Source organism: Malaclemys terrapin, chromosome 9 (assembly GCF_027887155.1).
Source record: "Malaclemys terrapin pileata isolate rMalTer1 chromosome 9, rMalTer1.hap1, whole genome shotgun sequence".
NCBI classification, from domain to species: domain Eukaryota; kingdom Metazoa; phylum Chordata; order Testudines; family Emydidae; genus Malaclemys; species Malaclemys terrapin.
In genome coordinates this window covers 18,002,351-18,015,194 of record NC_071513.1, presented here as the reverse complement: position 1 = coordinate 18,015,194, position 12,844 = coordinate 18,002,351, and the positions used below count along the sequence as shown (strand labels likewise).

The following is a 12,844-nucleotide window of genomic DNA, read 5'->3' as shown; positions in this document are numbered from 1 at the left end:
TCCCAGTGTGGTTACCGCATACAGGAGAATAGACTCCAGTAGTGAACTGTTATGATGTAGACTTTTGGAAAACTAGTAATTCTGTCTTTTTGTTCTTGAATATACAATCCTCTGTTGCACTAGATAAAATATTTTCAGCTCGCTCACTCTTGGATCCCCAAGTTAATTATATAATCCTTGCTTTGCTAGACCCAAGGACACTTACGTTGGCTACTTGCCTCTGGCTCATGTATTAGAATTGACAGCAGAAATGTCCTGCGTTACCTATGGCTGCAGGATTGGATACTCCTCTCCACTCACTCTATCGGACCAGGTGAGGGGAAACTTTCAGCACAGTGGTTAAGCAAAATCTTGGTGGTTGTACTTTATTTTTCTTGGTCAGTCATTTGTCTTGCAAAAATATGATATACAATGCAGTTAATGTCAAAAGCAGTAGGACCTTCTGAAAACGTAGCCACAAACAAAACTAAGCTCCTGGTGAAACTGTACAATAGACCACATAACATGCATTTCTATCTAAATTTTGAGCTTTCGTCATCTTTAGGTAAAGTCAGAATTACCTGTAAATTAAAAGAAAACCAAATGACTGCACGTAAGTTTTTCTTTCTGCCTCAGTAGTTTCAGGATTCCCATTGTCACAACAGGTATCAAAAGACTAACTGCACTTGATTTTTGCTATAGCTGGCTATGAGTGTTAAATGTTCTTTTAGTTCTATGATTTAAAAAAAAATGATTTAACCGTTGGATAATACACATAAAAGAAAATTAGTTTGTCTAAAAGCTCTGCTGAGCCTGCCCTGCCTGGCCAATAATTGCTTTATAAATCACTAGTTTGCCCCTTTAGTCAGCTTTTGGTTCTCTTTTGCTTGCCTAATAGTTGTCAACGAGGTGAAACCCATAACAGAAAATCCTCCATTAGCTGACTGAAGGGGCAGAGGTACTTGGCTGGAAATGGGTAAATGATCAATGAAAGGCTGCAATATGTATCTGCAGCCTCCAAATGTAAATAACTGAGAACACCATAAACATGCTGAAGAATGTAATAAAGTAGAAGAGAAAATGAATACAAGTTTGTTATGCAAACTAGCCAGCAGATGCACAGCTTGGAAACACTGAGGCACCAAGAAAACAACAAATCAATGTCAGATGGATTTGTAGGGATCATCATAACTTGGTTCCAATTGAAAATCACCCTCTTGAAGTCACACCATACAAAAAAAAAATACTAGAAGGATGAATAAAGAAAGCAAAAATGATATATATAACATGGCTTGTTCTAGCAAGCTTTGATTTCAGCAGATATATTTGGCATGAGATGAGGCTGACAATATACCTTTCTGCTCCACCCCACTGAGAAAATAATAATCTGGGGAAGGAGGGGGAGAACTTCAGAAACTGCACATTAGGTTTTCTCCCCTAACCAGTCACCAGTTTCTCAGTTTAACGTCTTCACGTTTTGTCTTTATTTCAGTCAAGTAAAATTAAGAAGGGAAGCAAAGGAGACTGTACTGTACTGAAGCCCACACTCATAGCGGCTGTGCCTGTAAGTATGAGAAGGTAGAGGACATGATTAAGGCTACGTTTTAGTCATGGGTATTTTTAGTAAAAGTCATGGACAGGTCACTGGCAGTAAACAAAAATTCACGGCCCGTGACCTGTCCATGACTTGTACTATATACCCCTAACTAAAACTTGGGCCGGGAGGCTGTGGGTGCTATGGGGGGAGGGGAGGTGGCAGTGCATGGCCTGGGACCCCACTGGTGCTGGAGAGGGGTTCGAGGGGCTGGCAGCCTGGAGGGGAACTGCAGCCAATGGGGGCTCTGGGGGTGGTGCATGCAAGCATAGACTGTGTGCAGAGCCCCCGGCCCCTCCACCTAAGAGCTACAGGCACATGTCAGCCGCTTCCGGGGGAGCTCCCTCTTCTCTGCCCCCCCCCCCGCCCGAGACAAGTGCCACCCCGCAACCCAACCCCCTGACCCAGCCCTGAGCCCCCTCCCACACCCAAACTGCTGCTGCTGTTTGGGCAGCCCCTGAGCCAGCCACACCATCCCCTGCAGAAGTCACAGAGATTATGGAGAGTCACAGAATCTGTGACCTCCATGACAGACACGCAGACTTAGACATTAGCAAGGACATTTTTATTTTTCCATATATTCAGTCCAGCAACATCACTAGATGGCTAACAACATTGATGTGAAAAGTGTTTAAAAAAAGTCTAAGGTTTAAGATGCAGCTTGTAGAAGTGAGTCAGTGGTACTGTTAACTATTGGAACACTTCTAAATGGCTCAGAGGTAATTTGGTTACTTGCCCAGGACTGATTATACAAGGCCAGATTGCCATATTAAAATGTTTTATTATGTGAGCCTTTTTCTTTTTCCTAGGCAATCACCTTCATAACTTAAGAGGTTTATGAGGTGGGATGGATGAGGAAAGGAAAAAATGTGACCTTGTCCTTCATTTCCATTACCCATTTCCACACATTATTCTACCACCTTGAATAGTCCTGAGATGGAATAGAATATAAATTCATTAAATAGATGACATATTAAGGGAAAATGTTAAGTATTATACAACAATTTGGCAGAGACTGCATAGCTAAAGTGAAATCATCCATTTAAAATGAACAGTACTTTTCTGGTTTTGTTTTTTAGTTAGTTTGATGCATGTTTTCAATCAGAAGTAGTAATACTTTGTCCCCTTTTCAATCTTCGCTGTAGGAAATAATGGACCGAATTTATAAGAATGTCATGAGTAAAGTCCAAGAGATGAACTATATTCAGAGAACTCTGTTCAAGATAGGCTATGACTATAAACTGGAACAGATCAAAAGGGGGTATGATGCACCTCTGTGTAATATGTAAGTACAGTTAAAGGTTCAAATATCTTCCAATGTATATAATTTATCAGATATTAAGGGGTGACTTGATCACAGTCTATAAGCAATTCTCCTTGTGTAGATAATCTGGTACTTAGAGGACTCCAGGCTAACAAAGGCATAACAAGATCCACTGACTAAGTCTAATTCAGAAAAGTTCAGACTGAAAATAAGATGAAAGTCTAACAGTAAGGGCCACTAATCATTGAAACACATTACCCAGGAATGTGGTAAATTTTCCATCTCTTGGATTTTTTTAAAACAAGACTGGATGTCTTTCTAAAAGAAATGCTCTATTTCAGCTACAAGATATTGGGCTAGATGCAGGAGTTACTGCGTAAAATTCTATGGCTTGGGTAATACTTGACAGACTACATCATCATGATGGTCCCTTTGGGCCGTTAAAATCTGTGAATCTTATTACTTGTTAGATATGTCACAGCTGAATAGGTAAGGAGGGGTATTAGAGTCTCTAGCCTTTCCTGCAAAGGAGCAGAACAAGTGATATTTTATATATGGTTTCTTTTACCTCAAGACTGCTGTTTAAAAAGGTAAAAGCATTGCTAGGAGGAAATGTGCGTATGATGCTTTCTGGAGGAGCACCCCTTTCGCCTCAGACACAAAGGTTCATGAACATCTGTTTCTGCTGTCCAGTTGGCCAGGGTTATGGATTAACAGAAACCTGTGGAGCTGGAACAATTACTGAAGGTATGTTAACATACTCTTGGAAATATGCATGTTTAATGTAGACGTGTGAATCCTTTAATTTTAAAGTACAGTTGAAAACATTTGTAGCTCTTAACTTCTAGAGAATAACTTGAATTAATAGCTACCTTCCTATTCCAGCTCTGTGTTTACATTTCAATATTGTCAGATTAAAAAAAAACCTTTGGCCACCATCTTACTGTTCCTTTCTAACTTCCCCTAGTTTCTGACTATAGCACTGGCAGAGTTGGGGCACCTCTTATTTGCTGTGAGATTAAATTGAGAGACTGGAAAGAAGGTGAGAACTTTTTTTTTTTTTTCTTTCAGCACATTCTACTTAATTCTTTCAGTGAATCTGGCTGCTAGTTTCAAGCTACAGGTAAAACATGAATATGAACCATTCTTGTCAAAATGTTTAGCTGGAGTTCAAACCTGAAGATACACAGCAAACAGATAGTGATGACAAACTGCAGAGCTACCAAGCCTTTCAGATTCATGCAAATACATTATCACTATTGCATAATATGTGTAAGAGTATAATATTTTGATCTCCAAGTAACTAGTTTTACTGTTACCTAGCCTGTTTTCCTGCTGTCCACATAATCAACTGTCGATGTTGATGTAACTGAGTATTAACATTTTGTGATCTCTTGATAAATGGATAATCACTTTATATTTTTCTGTTTTATTTTGTGTGTGCATTCTTCAATATTTGTCTGGGAGAGGAATGTATATTGTATCATTCTGACTTGAAAACAGTTTTACTTATCTGACTTTCAGGGGGCTACACTTGCAGAGACAAGCCTAATCCTAGAGGAGAGATTATAATAGGTGGACCTAATGTCTCTATGGGATACTTTAAAAATGAAGAAAAGACAGAGGATTTCTCCGTGGATGAAAATGGCCAGAGATGGTTTTGTACTGGAGATATTGGAGAATTTCATCCTGATGGGTGTCTGCAGATCATAGGTTGGGAGCTTACGCTTTTTGCCAATTTAAATGCCAGTTAAGCAAGAGCATAACCTCACACATGCGAATCATTGAAGCCAGTAGGACTACTCATGCTTAAAGCTACACACTTCAGTAATTTGCTTAATCATGGTGTTAAAACATATTCTCAAAACTTAGTGATTGTGCGAAGCCCTGAAACTGATGCTGTTGTCTGTAATCTCATTTACTGTCTCTACTCAGCCTTCACTTTGAAAATTCCCACTTTGTTTTTATGTATTAATGGCTAAAGTTTAGATTCTCAGTGACTTTTAATGTTAGTTGCAAGTCTGAAAATTACTCCTTAAGGGTATTTTTTAAAATGGACATTTCCTTAAAAATTAAACGCTAACCGCTTCTAGGTGATTTGTTTGGCATTCCTTCTCTTGTATTTTTTTTTTTTTTTTTTTTAAGTCTTTTGCATGGTATTCCATTAAAATTAAATAAGCATTTAAAATGTGGTACTTAAATTATTTTAACTGAGTATATACAAGTGGAGGAATTTAAACTCCTTTAAAGCAGCATGCCTTTCTAACTGTTCCTAGATCGAAAAAAAGATTTGGTGAAGTTGCAAGCAGGAGAATATGTATCTCTGGGTAAAGTAGAGGCAGCACTGAAGAACTGTCCGCTTATTGACAATATCTGTGCTTATGCCAAAAGGTAAGAGTTACGTTAATATTCTCTCTTCACCTCAAACTCACTTGGGGGCATTCTTATATTTAATGCTTGATTTACCTATGGTATTCAAAAATCCTTTGTCTGAAATGCAGATTGTAGGCCTAATTCTCCAGAACACTAAGGCCCTCTACAGCACTAAAAGAGTAAAGGGGATGGAAATACCCCTGAGGCTGCTTCCCCCCCACTGTGCAGAGGGTCCCCAGATTAGTGCAGATCTTGCATAAGAGTTCTATCCTGGCCCTGTGCCCAGCAAGCCTTGTAGGGAGTAGGAGGGAGGGGTGTGGTCAGTGTGCACTATGCTACAGCTGTCTTCTGCGTACACAGGCCTTTCGAGAACAATGGGAAGCAATGTGTAAATTAGCAGAGTGCTGAGGCCAAACAGGTTCCCAGCTGCACCAGAATAGGGGAAGTGCAGGATCAGCTTAAAGCTCCCTTGATGTGTGTAATGTGTTTCCCTCCACAACTCCCCTCATTACTGCCCATGGGTGGCATGTGAACCACCAGCTGGGGGAGGCTGGTCTCCCCTTCCCTCCCCTCCCCCCCACCGTGGCCATGGACCCAGTCCCACGGCTAGCTCCCCCAGCCCCAAAGGAGCACCAGGAGGGTGGGCAGCGTGCGGCCCCAGCCTGGGAGGACGGGCGGTTGCAGCCTCCCCAGCTCTGGAGCACAGGAAGGCGGGCGGCGCGCAACCTAAGCCTCCCTAGCCGGAGCACTAGAGGGACTGGAGCTGCATGCAGGGAGCACTCGCTGCAGGGGGTGGGACCATGGCTGGCTGTTTGGGGAGGCACAGCCTCCCCCAGCCTATGCAGCCCACCGCCTATGTTCCTGCCCCCAATGCAGGGGCAGGGAAACTGAAAATACCAGCCTTCTTGCTAAACGTAAGTATAATCTAATGTTTATAGATGGTTTTGGCCTTCAGTCCAAATGCTACAGTGGTGTTTATCTTGACACTTTAAAGCCTGATCCAAAGCATTTTCCGTGGGCTTTGGAAAAGTCCCCCACCTTCCCTTAGGAGTAGATGGTGAGACTTTACTTGCACTCACTTGCTGGATACTGGATTTAGTAGAGACTATAACTTCTCTCTAGATCTAAATATGAGACTAATTGAATCCAGTCACTTATTAAAAAAACTTCATGATAAAGGTTGAATAGTGTGGAGGGGGGAGGAGAGGAAGAAATTGGCTATATAAAGCACTGGGGAATATTTACTTAGACTCAAGTAATTATTGACAATCTGAAATTCTTCTTACTTGCCTGGTTTTTTTTTTCTTGTCCTCTCATCCTGTTTTAGTGATCAGTCTTATGTGATCAGTTTTGTGGTTCCTAACCAGAAGAAGCTGACTGTATTAGCTGAACAGAAAGGTGTCCAGGGAACTTGGGTGGAAATCTGTAACAATCCTATCATGGAAGCTGAGATATTGAAAGAGATTAAAGAGGTGGCAGATAAGAGTGAGTATAACTGAATTGTTTTGTATACTGTACTAAGCCAATTTCACATGAAGCTGAAAAGAGGCAGCAAAACATCTGTAGATCTAGTCCTCTCGCCCATGTTTTCTAACTTGCTGGGAAATCTGTGGAACATGTTACCTCTGGATGTAGTTGGTAAGATTTGACTCTATTCAAAATTCTCTGAATATGAGTAGAGGAGCACACTTTCAGGCAATTTTCTTGTTCCTAAAGCAGGACACTATGAATCCAGTCCAGTAAGTGTTACATGCATGATACAGTTGGTTTTAAAACGTTCTGCTAATCCTTGTTGTAGTGCTGAATGAATGGCCAAAAGTTGGTCTGGCTGCTCTCTAACATAGCCTATGAGGCCAAAGAAATGTAGAGTGAATTTTCAAGGAACAAGGAAAATTAATTGAGACTTTATGGCCAAACAGGAAACACTAAAGATGGTATTGGGTTTTGTCTCAATTTCACTTATTTTGGCAATAACCGTACTAATAGAGTACATATTAAACACTTTTTCATCACTTATGCCCACAAGATGAGAATCAGCCTATTTTAATCAGGACAATAGGTTAAATAACATTTACAATACAATTCTAAGAGGATGGTAGGCAGTGTAAGTTTTTTTTTGTTTTGCATGAGTTTTGTTAAATGTCCATGTGTCCCATTGAACTGATGAAAAACTTAAACTCTATATTATTGTGTTACATGTAAATCATAAAATGTTTTCCACATAACTTTTTTTTTTATTCTTGTTTCTCGAAGAGTTTGGCTTATAGAAAAAAATCCTTGACGGCTCCAATGTTTTTAGCTAGAACTAAGGCCAAGATTTTTCCTTTGGCCTTCGTTCCAAGGGAACATTAAACTAATCATCTTGGAATTAGTTTTTAGGAGAACATTTTGTAGTTCAATCACAAAAAGGCATATATCTAAATGAAAACAAAACTATATTGCAATAACAGTCTAAAGCTATAAAGTTAGGTCATACAGCAGGAGCTTTGTGGCCACTGATTCTAATAATTGTACAGGTACTGCCATCTACTGGTTGTATTGTGATAGCCTGTTTTGGAAATTCAGTTTCTAATTGGGCGTGGTGGTTTTATTTCATTTTCATTTTACTCTGTTTTGCTGAAGTATTAACATTACAAAGCCAATATCCTTATTTATTGTTATTATGGTTAATTATGATAGTGCCTAAGGGTTACCTGAGATTGGAGCCCTATTATGCTAGGCCCTGTATAAACACAGAATGAGACAATCCCTACTCTGAAGAATACGTAATCTAAAAACGTTAATGACTTTCAGCATTTCCATTGATAATTCATTTTCAAGGATTCATAATTTGGCCACTGTTGGCTGCAAGGAAGGATTTCTCATTTGAAGGAACTGACTTTTTTTTAAGGGCCATGAGGACTTTAAATGACACTAACAAAAGTAAGGAAATGCTTGCTCACTTTGGAACTCTTCTGATTTAACAACTTCATTTCTAAGAATAAAACTTACCCCATTTAGTGTATGCTGGAACAGACTTTTTTGGCAATTTGTTTTTCCACCCCCCCAAGAATATTTTTAAAAGACACAGAAAAACAACAGATGAATTAGCATCGTTCTCCATGGACTGTACATTGGAAACAAGTATGTCCCCTAAACATGTTTTGAAAATCTGACCCCTCTCCATGTTATGACTAAAGTGTGCATGCAGTGTTGTCCATAACGCGAGAGTGCACACGTGTATATGCACTCATCCCTAGCTTATACTGTAGTTGGATTTGTGTGCGCACACACTTTTAAAAGTTGTCAACTGTGTTCTACTAAAATTATTCTACAAAACTGCACAGTAAAAAAATATATGTATAAAACTTGGGTGGATCATCATATCCTATCGCATGGAATGAGTACAATCAGTTTCATCCTTCAATTGCTGCTGTGAATAATAGTAATCATGGTCCTGATCATTTAATCCTTGCTCACAGCTAACTTCCTAGTGCATGCTACAGCCACTTTTTTTTTTTTTTTTTATACCCAATTGTGCCTATAATGCAATCTCTTTTGAGGTAGGGACTCATTTGTTTTGCACTTTTCATTTAGCGTGAAACTTTATTACTGCTTTGAGATTTTATTCTGTGATCCTCATTTGTTTGGCACTTTTTTTTATTTACAGTGCCAATCCACTGGAGCTGTACAAAAGATAAATGCTATGGCATGTGTTACTAGAATACTTGGATGTAATAGCAAATACTAAGTATTACAACCATAAGTTTGCATTTTCTTTCTTCAGTGAGTCGCTTCCGTGACTGTATTGATATGAAGCTATTCCACTATATAGTACAGCAGACTACTGAATATGTCTTATTCCTGTTCATGAAGTTGCATAAATCAGTGTTTTATCTGTGAATGTAATCATAAATGTGTTTTGTTTTTATTGCCCCTGCAGTGAAATTAGAGAGATTTGAAATACCAATCAAAGTACGGTTAAGCCCTGAACCATGGACCCCAGAGACTGGTCTAGTAACTGATGCTTTCAAATTGAAAAGGAAGGAATTAAAGAACCATTACCTCAATGATATCGAGCGAATGTATGGAGGCAAATAAATGTCTGAGCTACATTGACTAGAAAGTTCTGCAGAAAGTTCCTTCTCATACCCTACCGGACAAACTCAAGCCTCAGAATATTGGACATCCTTGTGTACTGTAGATACCACAGGTAGTTGACAGAACATGAAATCAGCGAAGACCTACCTAACCTGTAACGCCAGGTCCTGTGGGGAAAAACACTTGCTTATGGAACCAAACTTTCTAGCTGCTAGCCGAAAACACTTACCCACTTTAAACTGTTTCATTCGATCACTTCCACCTTGGAGTTAGATGTGATCATGTGAAGCAATGTGACTTGATAACCTGATTTCCACTGCTGCTTCTATACCATATTCCAACTGCTTTCCCATCTGTTCTTCTCCAGTTCCCCATACAAATATGAAAATGAGTTAAAATGTAAATATGATAATTCCTACATCAGAGAAAGGTACTTGGAGAGGGGAAAAAATAAACACATTTAAGATTTGCACTTCTTATACAAAAAGTGAAGATGAAGTAGGAAAACGTTAAATACAAAGCATTGCAGCTTTCGCAAAAGTATTGGTGTAATGTCTTATCTCAGGTCCTGTCCTAGATTAAATGAAAATGAATAGTTTAACTTGAACCTGATTTGTTTATCAACGTTACCTAAAAGGCTAGTACAGATGTATAAAGCTTTTTTTAGAATTTGAGTTTATGGAAGAGGGAAAGAAATCTCAGATTATTGCACTGCATTTAAGCCCAATTCTAGATTCTGCTATGGCCCCTTTGTATTCAGAAGCTGTGAGCCAGCAGGGTAGCTTAAAATACCACCTCTCCCCATCCTACCCCAGTTATGTCCTGCATTGAGCTCAGGTTGACAAGATCCAAGACTTGGGCCTATTGATTATTAACACTCGTACTACAGAATTTATTCAAGGCCACAGCATTAATTACATGGCACTGAAAATGCATTACTGACAGTAGACTGAATCTTCTGCACATCCAGTTATATTATGAATCTTTTCAGTGCCTAAAAAGGAATATAAAATACTTTACTGAAATAAGAAGGGTGAACTGAAAGGCTTTTTTAAAATCAAACTAGTCAGAATTTCATTCTTCAAGAGTGTTCTATGAACAGCTTATCTCCAGTAGACTTTAAATGTTCTGAAATATTTTTTTATACTTGCCACGATGTTTTTTTAATTCAAAACAGCATTTTCAACTTTGACACAAAGATTTAAAAAAAAAAAAAAATCCCACTGCAAGAACTGTTGCTTGTTAGTGAGGTCATCAGCTAGCATATAGAACTGAGCTCTTACAGACAAGTAAAGGCAGAACTAACATTCAGATCATTTTTTGTCTTTAAACAGCTATGAACCTTTTAAGTCAACATTCTGTTATTGCTTTGAAATATTAGGCCCTGATCCTCCAAATGTTTAGTTATATATGTAGCACTACTCACATGAGTAAAGTTATGAGTAAAGCTAAACACATGTAAGAATTTACAGGATCAGGGCCTAAAACATTTTGTATTAACTTATTAAAAAGTATTACTGTTCACCTTTTAAATATGTCAATCAAAACAAGCCACAGGTGGAAGCCAAGCATTTCCCATATTCTTCTTTTACTTACAGTTGATGAGCTTGGTCTCTAGTTAGCGATTTTTGTTCATTAAACTTGTTAAAAGAAGAGAAAACACTTGAGGTAGAACTTTGTCTTTCTGTTTGTGAAAACGTTTGTTTTAAAAACTGGAAACTGTAGAAGTGCTGAAGTGGGAAGGAGGCAAAATAATACAATAACGGTTTGCCACTGAGTGTGCAACATCCTGTACTGTTTCTTCAAAATCCTTAGTTAGCACTCTGGCCTCATGTATCTCTCTTAGATGTTACCACTTGAACCATAAATACTGTAAAAAGTGGAAGCTCTTGCGACTGTTCTACTTTAAATTTCTTTCTTAATCATTTTATATATGTTGCTTACATTTTGTACAGATGTGGCTCTCAACTGTGATATTATAACTTACTTTGATCTAAAGTATTTATAAAATAGATTTTGTCTATTCATAATATTTAAATGTTGTGTATATGATGGTAAAAAGGAAAATTATCTGATATTGTCATTGTAAAGAGTGAAGGGTTTTATATGAAACATCTTCAGTATATAGTGATTTTAAAAAACAATCAGGGCAAGATTTTCCTTCTGTGAGGTGTATGTGTGAATCCCTTTTTCCCAGCTCAACCAACTTTCAAAGTGAAAATAAATCATGGTTATGGATTGGTTAACCATAAGCTCTTGAACTGTCCTTTCCTCTGGGACCAATTTCTTTTTAAATTTTCAAGGAACATTTTATTTATTTATTTATTTATTTTTACATGCATAACTCCTCTAGTCAAACCACAACACTGCCAAGTGATTTTGCTAAAACCCCTTGGGGATGGGGAGCAAATCAATTTAAAGTTGGCTGCTGCTAGTTCTGCATGGACTTTCAACAGTCATTAAAGGGGACCAGAGAAAGGCCTCTTTTCCTTAAACACATACACTTGTTTATGAATACAGGAAATACTGCCCATGTCAACAGGGGCTTTTCAGATTATTAGTCTTGAAGACATGTTAGTTTTCTTTCTGTATTAAAATTATTCATTGTTAAAGAACTAAAATAGCTTTTAGACCACTTAAACCCCACAAAGAAACTATAATTAAACAACTGTAAGAAATAGCTAGTTATGTGCACTTAGATCTGATGGCAGATCTTATATGCTTAAAAAAAGCAATTCATACAATGTATTTATTGGGCCTCAGTAGTTTCCCTCTATTGTACCCATATGTTTTCATTGATGGGGATCATTATTTTCAGTGTGTATGAAAGTTAAAGTAATCTTTCAAAGATGGAATACAGTTGAATTGGTTCTTGTTGTCAAAGTGTTTGAGAGACTGCATTTTTGCACAACACAATCTTAGATCAGTTTTTAGATCAATATGTAAAAGTTTCTCTAAACGGAATACAGAGAAGTGGCTCATGCGCTCATGATGGGCAGAACAGGTATCTTAAATTTCAGAGAATTGCATCTTTTTACCTACATCCTTTTGATATCAAAGGAAGGGCTTGATCCTGCAAACACCTTTAGTGCTTTCAAGGGGACTATGCACAATAGTACAAACTCCACAGGTATTAAGTATTTGCAGTGCATATTGTAAGAATTCTAAGAAGTGACTCATTCAGGGGGTTTGGGGATGCTCTACAGAATAAAAACAAATCTGCACTGACCCTTATGTTGCTTTAAGAAAGTAACTCCTCTCTGTATGTAGGAAGTATGGAAACATTGTGGGAAATAATTTAGTACTGGACAGTAGACATTTCTTACATTTAAGGAAAAACTTAAACACTGCAAATATTTACAACAAATCTTGACAGTTATAGAAACAAAGACAGTGTTGCATACAATACTTCCCCCTTAACAAGAACTACAATTCTGTGACTTACTTACTGTTCATTGTACATAACCATGCAACTTATTAAGTTGCTTCTGGAAAAAGTGTTTTAATACGCTGACAAAGTAGTCTGGCATATACAGAGAGGAGACGAAGTGTTC

The 12,844-nt window shown here is 38.2% G+C and overlaps 1 protein-coding gene across 4 annotated transcripts in view; it reads left to right on the top strand.

Moving 5' to 3' along the window:
• The window catches only part of ACSL4 (acyl-CoA synthetase long chain family member 4), a 49,107-nt gene extending 37,571 nt beyond the window's left edge, over positions 1-11,536 (top strand). For all 4 annotated transcript variants that reach the window (XM_054038979.1, XM_054038977.1, XM_054038978.1 and 1 more), the window contains 9 exons: positions 190-313; positions 1,472-1,543; positions 2,719-2,858; positions 3,412-3,584; positions 3,805-3,879; positions 4,362-4,550; positions 5,114-5,228; positions 6,538-6,695; positions 9,133-11,536. In XM_054038979.1, the coding sequence (XP_053894954.1) occupies positions 190-313; positions 1,472-1,543; positions 2,719-2,858; positions 3,412-3,584; positions 3,805-3,879; positions 4,362-4,550; positions 5,114-5,228; positions 6,538-6,695; positions 9,133-9,290 (1,204 nt within the window). In that variant the 3' untranslated portion in view covers positions 9,291-11,536. The remainder of the gene's footprint in view (positions 1-189; positions 314-1,471; positions 1,544-2,718; positions 2,859-3,411; positions 3,585-3,804; positions 3,880-4,361; positions 4,551-5,113; positions 5,229-6,537; positions 6,696-9,132) is intronic.
• Positions 11,537-12,844: the final 1,308 nt, after the last annotated feature.